At 34.2% G+C, this 11,566-nt stretch overlaps 2 protein-coding genes across 3 annotated transcripts; one reads left to right on the top strand and one right to left on the bottom strand.

Annotated features, from left to right (window-relative positions):
* Positions 1-204: 204 nt before the first annotated feature.
* LOC8274380 (ATP-dependent zinc metalloprotease FTSH 11, chloroplastic/mitochondrial) lies at positions 205-6,850 on the top strand. Of its 2 annotated transcripts, none has more exons than XM_048373035.1 (17): positions 205-1,261; positions 1,351-1,504; positions 1,589-1,681; positions 1,778-1,863; positions 2,021-2,144; positions 2,522-2,641; positions 3,291-3,341; positions 3,665-3,726; positions 3,884-3,941; positions 4,186-4,311; positions 4,400-4,480; positions 4,597-4,726; positions 4,835-4,983; positions 5,248-5,529; positions 5,800-5,889; positions 5,974-6,027; positions 6,159-6,372. In XM_048373035.1, the coding sequence occupies exons 1-17, from the start codon at positions 630-632 to the stop codon at positions 6,165-6,167; spliced, it is 2,301 nt and encodes a 766-aa protein (XP_048228992.1). In that variant the 5' UTR covers positions 205-629; the 3' UTR covers positions 6,168-6,372. The 2 variants fall into 2 exon arrangements, with proteins under 2 accessions (XP_048228992.1, XP_002513581.2); XM_002513535.4 differs by lacking the exon at positions 6,159-6,372 and adding an exon at positions 6,380-6,850 and having other exon boundaries at positions 322-1,261.
* Positions 6,851-7,116: 266 nt separating this feature from the next.
* On the bottom strand, positions 7,117-9,869 carry LOC8274379 (abscisic acid receptor PYL8). The gene is made up of 3 exons (XM_002513534.4): positions 9,355-9,869; positions 8,359-8,574; positions 7,117-7,898 (listed from the first exon to the last, which is right to left on the bottom strand). Exons 1-3 carry the CDS (start codon positions 9,505-9,507, stop codon positions 7,680-7,682), a joined length of 588 nt encoding a protein of 195 aa, XP_002513580.1. The 5' UTR covers positions 9,508-9,869; the 3' UTR covers positions 7,117-7,679.
* Between the last annotated feature and the right edge of the window lie 1,697 nt (positions 9,870-11,566).

The raw sequence follows: 11,566 nt of genomic DNA on the forward strand, positions 1-11,566 counted from the left end.
TGTGAGAATATTCGTACTTAGTCATATAACGCATGCATGGAATGAATCCGACAGTCAACAATTTTCCTATTTTATGACATGTTTTTGCTTTGTGGGTTGTACTTTACATTCTATTCCAGTTGTCGGTTACAAATATGTGTTTAGATAATTAAATTTCAAACAATATTATGCCAAGGAGTGTGTATTCCATTAACACATATGATTATTCTGGTTCAGTTGATTTGATGGAAGGTTAGGTTCTAATTTTAACTTTAGAAAGCAAGCTGAAAGTGAAATAAACTGAAGAGTGGAGCTGAGTTAAAGTGGGCATGGTGTAATAGCGAAGGATTTTATTTTTTTTTGGGGGGGTGTGGGGGGAGTGATAGTAAGTAATATGGGTAAGTTAAAAAGTTAGAAGAGAAACGGAATACCACAAAGCCGGCGCCAATTTCAATCGAGATAAGATTACTGCTACTGATTAAATCTTCCCATTTGCTGTCTCTCTCACTCCCATCTTGTGGCTCTCACAAAACCTCCTCTTCTCTCTTCTCTAACTCATATTACAAAATATTTAAGAAAAACAGGTCAGGTCTGCAAGGAGAAGAGAGGGTGAAAGTTTGGATAGAGAGCCACTAAACCCTAACAACACAATGACTATTGCTCTACAAGCTTCCCTTCTCTGCAATCCTTCACCATCTCTTACTTCTTATTCTCCTTCTAAACACCTCCTCCTTCACTCTTCTCCTCGCGGCTACCACCACAACCACTCGTCTCTTCCTCTATCAAATATCTCCTTATTCACTTGTCTCAATTCAAGATTCCATCTCCTCCCTCTCTCAATCTCATGCACATTGCGTCCGGAGAATGCAAATTTACATCCCGAATTAACTTCAAATTCTCCATCTGGATTTAACTCAACTTCTCACTCATCAGAAGTCAACGAGTTTAACTCTGGGGATGATTCTCCTATTTCCAGTGACGTGGAGCTTTTTACAAATGAAGCTGTGAAAATTGACAGTGAAAATGCGGAGACCAAGGGTGAAAATAAGAACTCATTGCAAAAAGAAGGTGTTATGGGCAAATTACCTTTTGTAGTGTTTTTAATGGGATTATTGGTGACGGCTAAGAAAGGATTAGAGAAGTTTCTATCATCTGATTGGTTGAGTTGGATGCCGTTTTGGCATCAAGAGAAGAGATTAGACCGCCTTATTGCTGAAGCTGATGCCAATCCTAAAGACGCCAATAAACAGGCCGCTCTCTTATCTGAACTCAATAAGCACAGGTTTCGCCTTATTTATTTATTTATTCATTCATTCATTAATAAGTCAAATATTTGTTTTTGATTATAGTGAGTTTCTTTTATGTTCATAGCCCTGAGTCCGTGATAAAGAGATTTGAGCAAAGAGATCACGCTGTGGATAGTAAAGGAGTTGCTGAATATCTTAGAGCGCTTGTTGTCACTAATGCTATTACTGATTATCTTCCAGATGAACAATCTGGAAGACCTTCTAGTCTTCCTGCTCTGGTACTTTATTCAACATGTTCTTTTTCATGTTTCTTTTCTTTAATTATTCATTTCTTAATAGTTTTATGTATATTTACTTTGTAGTTACAAGAATTGAAGCAGCGTGCATCAGGAAATGTGGATGAACCTTTTATGAACCCTGGCATTTCTGAGAAGCAACCTTTACATGTCGTTATGGTAATGATCAACTGCCAAATTTATTTGATTGATTAACTATTTGCTGTTTCTAAAATGCTCAATTTTTTTTTTTTGTTTCTTAAATCAATTTGATAGGTTGACCCTAAAGTGGCAAACAAGTCACGATTTGCACAAGAGCTTATCTCAACTATCTTGTTTACTGTTGCTGTTGGATTGTTTTGGTATGACTACTTGTTCTATTTTAGTAATTTTAATATCTTATATATGTTACCTTCTCCTTTTTTTTAAATTCTTATTTTGAAATTTGAACCCCTTGGGCATGTGTAATCAGTAGCTGCTTCAGTCTCTTCTCTAATTAACTACAGACGTTGTTCTCAGGGTAATGGGTGCAGCTGCTCTTCAAAAGTATATTGGGGGCCTAGGGGGAATAGGAACTTCTGGAGTTGGCTCAAGTTCTTCATATGCGCCCAAGGAGTTAAATAAAGAAATTATGCCTGAGAAAGTAAATGTCAATCTCTTTTGCTCACTATAGCTGCGGTGTTTGTAATGTTTCGTCATTTACATGCTAGGGTCGTAAAATTGAGATTAAATATACTAAGATTCTAATCTTGTATACTGGAGAAGCTGATAACTGATAATAATATTGATTTTCATGAAAACATTAAGTTCAGAATGGATATGCCATCCTTGGTAAACAAGGAGAACATCCCTGTCATAGTCTTATTTTTCATGTTGACTTTTAGGAATGTTCTCTCATTTATCAATTGACTGTAGTTAATAAATATTCTTCTTGCCTGGAGACAAGTCATAGGTCACACTCAAATATTAATTCTTGGTTTTGATTATAACAATTGGTCATATTTATTGGTTTTGTTGCAGAATGTTAAAACGTTTAAGGATGTCAAAGGCTGTGATGATGCAAAGCAGGAGCTTGAGGAAGTAGTTGAGTACCTCAAAAACCCAACAAAATTTACTCGCCTTGGGGGAAAGTTGCCAAAGGTTTGTGCAAAAAAAAATTCTGTTTAACTTCCCTTTTGAGAAATCATAATGCTGTAGACCTTATTATTTTTTATGGATTTAGAGTGAGTACATTCAAATATCTTATGATATTCTTATCAGATCTAATTATACGATTCATCTGATAGAGTGTTTCTTGCTTTTAAATTTGTATAAGCATGAACTACAAGTTTCATAAGAACAAGAGAATATTATTGCCGTATGCAATGAATAATATCTTCTTAAATATGTGTAGCAGAATTCTGCCTAGTTTCACTTTTAAGTATCAGTAGTACTCACCGTATGTAATAATAGCTTACAGTGAAAATGCTGTGACAGCAAGAGATAGGCTGAGGTTAAATTGATCCTAGTTTGAGAAAGGGTTCCAGGTTTTGATTCCTGGGTATAATTTGTAAAATGTGGTCCTCTGTAATTTAGTACACAATATCCATTTGATGATCAATTAGACTCACTTAATTCGCATATTGAATAATTTTATCATACTTATGACTTGATTTATGTTGTGCTATTCTTTGTATGTGGATTAGCAATCATGTGCTTGTCCCACTAGCAAAATTCATCTTTTATTGTTTGGTGTCTTTTCTTTTCTCCTAGGTGGTTTTAAAATAATGCGATTGATTCTCCTTCACAGGGAATTCTTTTGACAGGAGCACCTGGTACAGGAAAGACATTGCTTGCCAAGGTAAACTTCCATATGTGTTCTTGTGAATTGTTTTCAATTAGTGTGTTTTTTGAATGATAAGAAGTTAGCTCACTTTAAAAGCTCCAAGAATGACAACTTAGTTTCCAAAATATTATACTTCCTAATGATGTTACAAAAGTCTCGGATCCTTGTCACAATAATAAATTTAGCCCTGCTCTGTCTTTTCCCCTACTTCTGTAGGCACTGATGTATATAGATAGCTTTATAGGCACTGGCATTTTTCAATATTCAGCTTTGTTTAGACATGCCTATTCTGAAATGGTATTTTTCTTATCTGGCTTGATTTTATGTTTAACCTTAAGGCGATTGCTGGAGAAGCTGGGGTACCTTTTTTCTATAGAGCAGGATCTGAATTTGAGGAAATGTAAGTCTTTTATCTTCTTCTATGTCCTCCCCTAAATTTTTCCTTGCAGCTATTTCTTGCATGATAAATAATTCAGCCAACTTATGACATAAAAGAAATCTTTTTTTTTTTTTTGTTTTGGAAATATTTTAGTCTCATATTGCTTCTTGTATGGCAGGTTTGTTGGAGTTGGTGCTCGACGTGTGAGATCCTTATTTCAAGCAGCTAAAAAAAAGGTCTGCCATCTTTTTGTGCAGTTTTTTTGATAATTTCAGAAGGGGTACTTAAGGAAAAAAAAAGCAAAATTAAATAAACAAAGAGAAAATTGAAAAAATCTTCTTGGCATATGATGCCTGCGGCTATTAGTATGGTTAAGTGTTCTCTTTTTTTGACATTTAGGGACACAATTCCTCTATTATATGTAGACCATACGTCTTAATATTGTGCTTACCCTTGGTAACATTTGCACTACATTCATAGGCTCCATGCATCATTTTTATCGATGAGATTGATGCTGTCGGGTCCACACGAAAACAATGGGAAGGCCATACTAAGAAAACATTGCATCAACTGCTAGTTGAGATGGATGGCTTTGAACAGAATGAGGTACTTAACAAGCTCAGCATTTCTGAATTCTGCAGTTTAAATTAGTTAATCAGAGCCTTTCTGAATTCTGTACTACTTCTGCCTATAGGGGATCATTTTGATGGCAGCAACAAACTTGCCAGACATTCTCGATCCAGCTCTGACCAGGCCTGGTAGATTCGACAGGCATGTAAGTTCTGTTGTTATCCATTATTTTTTTTGTCTTCGAATTCAGAAATTGTTTTATGGATGCTTCTTGATGCTAAAGTCTTTCTCTGAATAGTCAAGTAATGAATTATCCTTTAGATTGTTGTTCTAAATCCAGACGTACGGGGTCGTCAAGAGATTTTGGAGTTATATCTCCAAGATAAACCTTTAGCAGATGATGTAGATGTTAAAGCAATTGCCCGTGGCACTCCAGGCTTCAATGGAGCAGGTGAATCCTTCAACTGAAGTTACATTTGTATTTATAAAGTAAGAATTCTGGTTCCCCATTACATGTTTTTTCGAGTTCACCAATTGTTGTGACTCTTCTTGGAAGCAGATCTTGCAAATCTAGTTAACATTGCTGCCATTAAAGCTGCCGTTGAAGGTGCAGAGAAGTTAACTTCTGCACAGTTGGAGTTTGCAAAAGACAGGATAGTTATGGGTACAGAGCGGAAAACTATGTTCATATCAGAAGAATCTAAGAAGGTACCTATATGTCAATCACGTGTCACCGCCTTAGATTAGGTTTGAACGACTGCCTTATTCAGTGGACAGTTCAGTTAGTATCTTTGAAACTCAGTGTTCTGTGACTGATTGGCTTAAGTTGAACTATCACCTAATTCCCCACCTTTCCTCTCCCCCGGCATGAAAATGAAACTTTCACTCTTTAGCTTTAACTCCTGAGTCACCATATATCATCTGTTAACATTCATTATTGTCGATTGCTCACATTACTATGTTATCTTTCAGTTAACTGCATATCATGAGAGTGGCCATGCCATTGTAGCCTTCAACACTGATGGTGCACATCCAATTCACAAAGCAACAATAATGCCACGTGGATCTGCTTTAGGAATGGTCACCCAGCTTCCTTCAAATGATGAGACATCAATTAGCAAAAAGCAGTTATTAGCTCGTCTTGATGTTTGTATGGGAGGAAGAGTTGCAGAAGAGCTCATATTTGGACAGGACCATGTCACTACTGGAGCGAGTAGTGATCTTCATACAGCTACCGAACTTGCTCATTATATGGTAATATCTCATTTTCCTAAGTTGGACCTTTGCCAATATTCCATCGCAGTTATGGTTATTCATATTGTATACATTTAACCTTTCTTAAGTTTTTGCTTCTTTTCGTGGATTAAGTGTGAAAAATGTGATAAGTGGAACATTCCATCTAAGCTGTTCTCATATAGTCTGCATGTAAATTGTCTCGCTGTATTTATAATTCTCACTATCTACCAAGTACAGAAATAAAGATCAAACAAACATCTAACTGCTTGATGCTATTATCTTTCTAAGGTATCTAATTGCGGGATGAGTGATGCAATAGGACCAGTACATATCAAAGAGCGGCCAAGTTCTGAAATGCAGTCACGAATAGATGCTGAAGTATGCTTCTTTTATCCACAGCCTTGTTTCTAACAATATGATGACTTGTTGCAAAATCTTAAATTTGTTTGATCAATTGTTTAGGTGGTGAAACTCCTAAGAGAGGCATATGATCGTGTAAAGAAGCTGTTAAAGAAGGTATTCTCTTAAGACTGTATCTTTGACTTTGAGAGGTGCAATCTTCTGTTATTGATTGTGTGTTTCTTATTTGTATTTTCTTTGTTGAATGTGCTTTCGCCGTTCTATTTACCGGAACTTATTATGAGTAGAAGGGATGAGAAGCATTGTTTTAATTCCATGGAATTGGCATTGCATCTTGATGAACAAGCCCATGAGCTTAAATGGGCTCCTGATTACGGCCAGGGGGGAGATCTACTTGTCACACCTTTAGCATCAGCCATAGGAATAATCAGTATTTTCTTACATTTATCAATGTCGATGCAAATTCTAGGAGTCACCGACTGACTCTCTGCTCTGATTTGTTTTTCAGCATGAGAAGGCATTACATGCATTAGCAAATGCTCTTTTGGAGTATGAAACGCTTAGTGCAGAAGACATAAAGCGAATTCTTCTTCCTTACCGAGAAGGACGGCTGACTGAGCAACAAGAAGAACAGCAAGAAGAAGGGGAGCTTGTGTTGGCTTAATCTTGTAATCTAGTCAATGATTAGGGCTGGGGGGAAGCTCTGTACAGTGTATTTAAAGCAGTACAGGTGATTAATTATATAATTCCTTCCAAATTCCCCCCTTTCATGTGTCCATAAGAGTTTCATAGGAATTCTGTTTATATATCAGAAGCATCTCCAAAGCAATCCGTTGTAGCATTCTAACAATCAAATATTTTTACAGAATCATGTACTATTTTGAAATTACTTGTGTTACTTGAATGTTGACCCCATTAAGGGTGAAATTTTGGACATATATCTTCTGCTATAGGATAACTTTGTTGTTAGTTCTTGAAAGACAGCAACTTCTGCTACTGGGCTTCACATTAACTTTTATTGGCATGATTGTAGTTGATTGTGAAACTTCTTTGCGCTCATTATCACCTGAATGTGCTTCAATCTCAAGACAGTTTTGTTGGTGGGGAAGTAAGTTTACAACATCCAGTAACATGGAATTGGAGTTCGTGCGACCACTACTAAAATAGTGGCCTGCCGGAACCTGCTCCGCCAAGTGCAAGTAAATTTTTGCTAAAAATACTGAAATCACGTAGTTGCAGACGAGATTACAGCACCAAAATAGTACCTGAATACAGATATCAGCAAACAGAAGGAGCCATCCCGTATGTGACAATTTACAAATGGTCATTTAAAACCCTAGGTTTCCATTTCATCGAACTACTTAATCTGCACCTAGAACTATGAGCAAAAACAAAAACAGAAAGTAAACTACAAAACAACTTCTTCCAGCACACGTATATACAGCATAATGTTGTCACCACAAACAAAACGCTGGATGTCACAAACAAACGGGAACCTAGGGTTATTCTTCTTCTTCTTTTTTTTTTTTTTTTTTTTTTAGTATATATATAATTTTTTTTCATCCACCAGCAAGATAAACCTTTATAAGGGGGGTGGTTCTTGAGCTTCCTAAAGATGGGGAATCCAGCAAATAGTTTTATGAAGAGAACATCACAACCAAAATGAAAGAGTATAACAGTGTCTGGAAGATGGAAGACAGCACTACAGCCAGTCGGTATCCAGTGCCTCTGACATAGAAAAGCCTGGAAGCTTCATCCTTCACAACCATAGAGTCCAACACACCTCCACAGCCCAGTCCTGACTTTTCTTAGATGCAATCAATGGGCTCGGTCCGGTCCTGCACGGCAAGCCGTTCCGATACATCAGCTAGTGATTTAAGATTGCACTTAATCAGAGCTTCAACAAAGTAGCATGTCTCATCCTTAGTATTCCCATCAGGCACATCCACCACAAATGACTCGATCACCAGCGTCCCCGGTCTTCCATCAATGATCTCTGGATGGAGGGAAATGATTGAAGAGTAGTTCTGGGCAAAGAAAAGAAAACAATAAAACAAGGTTGGTTATTTGAGGGCAATAGCGAAGAAGTTTGCAGAACTTAGAACTGACAAGTTGCAGCAGCAAACCTCAAAGCTTGCAATAATATTATCTAATCACAACCAAACTGCTAATGAAAAACAAAGAATGTATAAAGACAACTGGCAAGATAATCCTGTGCCGAATTGTGTTTTTGGACTCCACTCATGTCAAGACACAATGGTTATAACAGCAAATCATCTAGAATCTGGTTTACAAATAATGAAACCTGTAGCCAAACATACTATATCCAATTCACTAGAACTTCATTGCATATAATACACAAAACACTAAATGATGAACTGCATAATGCAGCAATAGTTGCCATTATAGGAAAGTGAACTTTCCCTACAACTGAAAAATCATCATATAAGAGAATATAAGAAAAAAGTACAGGAAGAGACTCAATACCTTAAGTCTGTGATCCCCGCCAACAATCCTCATGCTGAGGATATGCTCATCATCATCAAGAAACTCCAGTCTTTCGGTACTTGTAGTGGCAGGAAGTCCAGACTTGACATCAATTTCTCTAAGACTTCCAATCTGAAGGTTCCCTTGTGCTACGCACCTGCTAATGAAAGGCTTGTACTTCTGTGGTTGATCAAATCTCCTCACCAAAGACCAAACCTATTATTGATAACAAAGAAGACATCAAATTAATCATTAGGTAACTGTCCATATCGTAAGAAACTTGAATTTAAGATGAATATGATTCTTGAGAGATAAATAATTTCCACAACAGCATGTAATGGATGACATTCTTTTGCATGCATATCCTTTTCAACCAAGGTTTTGTAATATTAATCAGCCAGTTGGCGTAAAAAAATTGATGAAAGGAAAACAAGAATGCAAATATCAACTAAATCATAATTATGACTGGTCTCAAACCTAACAAATTTGACTCTTCAGTTCCATAATTATTCAAAAGTCTCTACAATAGTAGAACTCAATGCTATCAAAACGATAACTGCTCCTCACAAGAACCTCAAGAAATCTGAAATGCATGCAAGTAAATTCCTCATATCAAAGTGGAATTTGCTGAGTACATAAACATATCAGCTAATGCCAAATTGTAATTACGTAATTGCGAATATTACTTGAAATATTTTCCTTTCCTTGTTTTACTCTGCATGCAACCAGAGAAAGAGTCCAAATTGTCAAATAAACCAAAAGGGAGTAATCAATCTAAAACAAAAGGATCACCTAATACTGGACAAGGGATAAAGAAAAAGTCAAAATCATAGATCGAGATCAAACATTCTCAATTTGAGATTTAGGTCAAAAGAAATTAAAGAAAACAACAAATTCGTAAACAAGATCAATTTTAATATATTTAGGCTAATCACTATCAAAACCTAGACAAAGAATCGATAGAGACTAGAGAGAGAGAGAGAGAGAGAGAATTACGAGATGAACAGGAGCTTTGATGTGTTTAACAAGAGCAGAACTACACTGGTGATCAGCAGGATCATGTCTATGGTGTCTCCTTACATACTCACTTTCTACACTTCCTATTATACCATTTCCTATTGCTACGTTTCCATTACTCCTTCCGCTCATTTTTCTTTCTTTTTTTTTCCAATTCTTGTTATTCTCTTTACACTTTGCTTTCTCTTCAAGCCAAGCACGTCCCTGCCTTTCTCTCCCTCCTAAAACAATAAGGAACCATCACACGGACAGAAAGAGTAACAGACTCTGTTTCCTATCCCGGAAAACCTCGCTCGCCGGAATCGTAGCTGCGATCGCCGGCCGATGATGAAGATTATTCGTTGAGAAGAGAAATAACAAAGGGAGATATGTGTATGAATGGATATTTTAATGTTTTATTGAGAGGTAATAAAGAAGAGAAAGTGTACGCGACTCACCGCCATAGAAGAAGACGAACAACAAGAGCAACAACTACCTCTCAAGACTCTTATCATAAAATCATCTAATCACCTGAAATTAAAATAACTAAATTAAAACATTTATTATTATTATTATTATATATATATAACTCTTAACCCCTTTTTTTATTATTTTAGTTGCACGAGACTGCCCCTTGTTCTTTTATTTAATTACTAAGCTGCCATAACGAGCTTCTTGTTTATTTCTTTGTATTTCTGCCGGAAAATTACCAACTAAGCTTGGTGTACATGTTAGATAGAAGAGTGTTATATATATAATAATAACAATTAATATTTATTATTTAAAATTAAAAATATATAAGAATATCTATCAAATTTATATAAAAGATTTTTTTCTAAATAGTTAAACTTCTTGTTTTATATTATAATGGCATATCAAATTTTGAGATTATTAAAATTTGTGTTTTTTTATAATTATGCCTTAAGTTTTTGAAAAATTAAACTCTAAAAGTTTATATAAAAGTCTTTCGTTAGTCTTAGACCCATAATTCTAACTAAACTGTTATTTGACTTTAAGTTATACATTTAATTTTATTATGCTGGTTTTCACATCACTCTGATGTGTCTTTTATTTTATAATTAAATATTTAATTTCTAATAAAAATTTAAATCTTTTGATTTAGTTTGTAATCTTATATTATAATAAAATAGCAAATCAACCCATTATAAAGAAAAAGTTTCATACAAAAGCAATTATTAGTATCTATTTATCAAAAAAATTCAATAATTTAATTTTATCAAAAACTATTCCTTAATGTATCCGATTTTGATATTTGTCTTTATATAGTTTGTGAACTTAATCAAAAAGTACATCTAGATTTTTTCAATATTGATTTTCTTTTTATGTAGATAAGTTTATTATAATTATATTATTAAAATGAAAATGAGTGAGAAAAAAAAATTAAATTCTTCTAGGACTAGTATTAAAAATTCATTTAATATTTTGATTATAAAATTAAAAACACATTAAAATAATGTAATGTAATATTAAATATATAATAAAATTTCAAATTATAATATTTAATACTGCTTCTTAACAGAAAAAGTTAAACCATAGTATTTTAGTTCGTGAAATAAAGTCACACAATTTAATTATAGAAAAATACAAAATTTGCTCAACTTTAAAATCTGTTATCCCTTTTATAATTTATTAAAAAAGGGTAGTGAATTATGAATAGGATTTATTATTCCTACTCCAAGATCCTTTCATTTATTTTATTGTGTATTTGGAGAATATAGGGGATAAAGTGGTAATATTAAGATTTGAATAATATATTGGTAGTTGGCATATGGATATGATAGTAATTGGGATCACATTTTTAAGCAGCTTTTTTTCTTTCTTTTTTTCATTATATATGCTAAAATAAAAGTATAGACCGCATAGTATGTAAATAAGAAAATGATTAAAGATAACATTATTTTATGTTCAATTGTATTGCGTATTACAATATTTTAACTAGGGGAAAACTCATAAAAGAATACACCTTTTTTTTAAAAATAAATAAATATATATTTTAATAAGTCATACTTTAACTTTCATAACTTCAAATTGGACTAAAACTATTTGCTATAGAAAAACAAATGTATTAATTGGAATATAACTAATAAATATAAATAACAGGACTAATAAATTTATAAAACAGAAATATATATATATATATATATATATTAGGCTTATTAAATTATGTTATATGACAAAAAATATATTTAAT

This window comes from Ricinus communis, chromosome 4 (genome assembly GCF_019578655.1).
Source record: "Ricinus communis isolate WT05 ecotype wild-type chromosome 4, ASM1957865v1, whole genome shotgun sequence".
NCBI classification, from domain to species: Eukaryota; Viridiplantae; Streptophyta; class Magnoliopsida; order Malpighiales; family Euphorbiaceae; genus Ricinus; species Ricinus communis.

Coding starts and splice junctions, on each gene's coding strand:
- LOC8274380 (XM_002513535.4), top strand. CDS start 630: ATGACTATTGCTCTACAAGCTTCCCTTCTCTGCAATCCTTCACCATCT. Junction 1,682..1,777: donor AACCTTTACATGTCGTTATG/GTAATGATCAAC, acceptor TCAATTTGATAG/GTTGACCCTAAAGTGGCAAA. Junction 3,727..3,883: donor GGATCTGAATTTGAGGAAAT/GTAAGTCTTTTA, acceptor CTTGTATGGCAG/GTTTGTTGGAGTTGGTGCTC.
- LOC8274379 (XM_002513534.4), bottom strand. CDS start 9,507: ATGAGCGGAAGGAGTAATGGAAACGTAGCAATAGGAAATGGTATAATA. Junction 8,575..9,354: donor TCAAAGCTCCTGTTCATCTC/GTAATTCTCTCT, acceptor TATCAATAATAG/GTTTGGTCTTTGGTGAGGAG. Junction 7,899..8,358: donor GCGGGGATCACAGACTTAAG/GTATTGAGTCTC, acceptor TTCTTTGCCCAG/AACTACTCTTCAATCATTTC.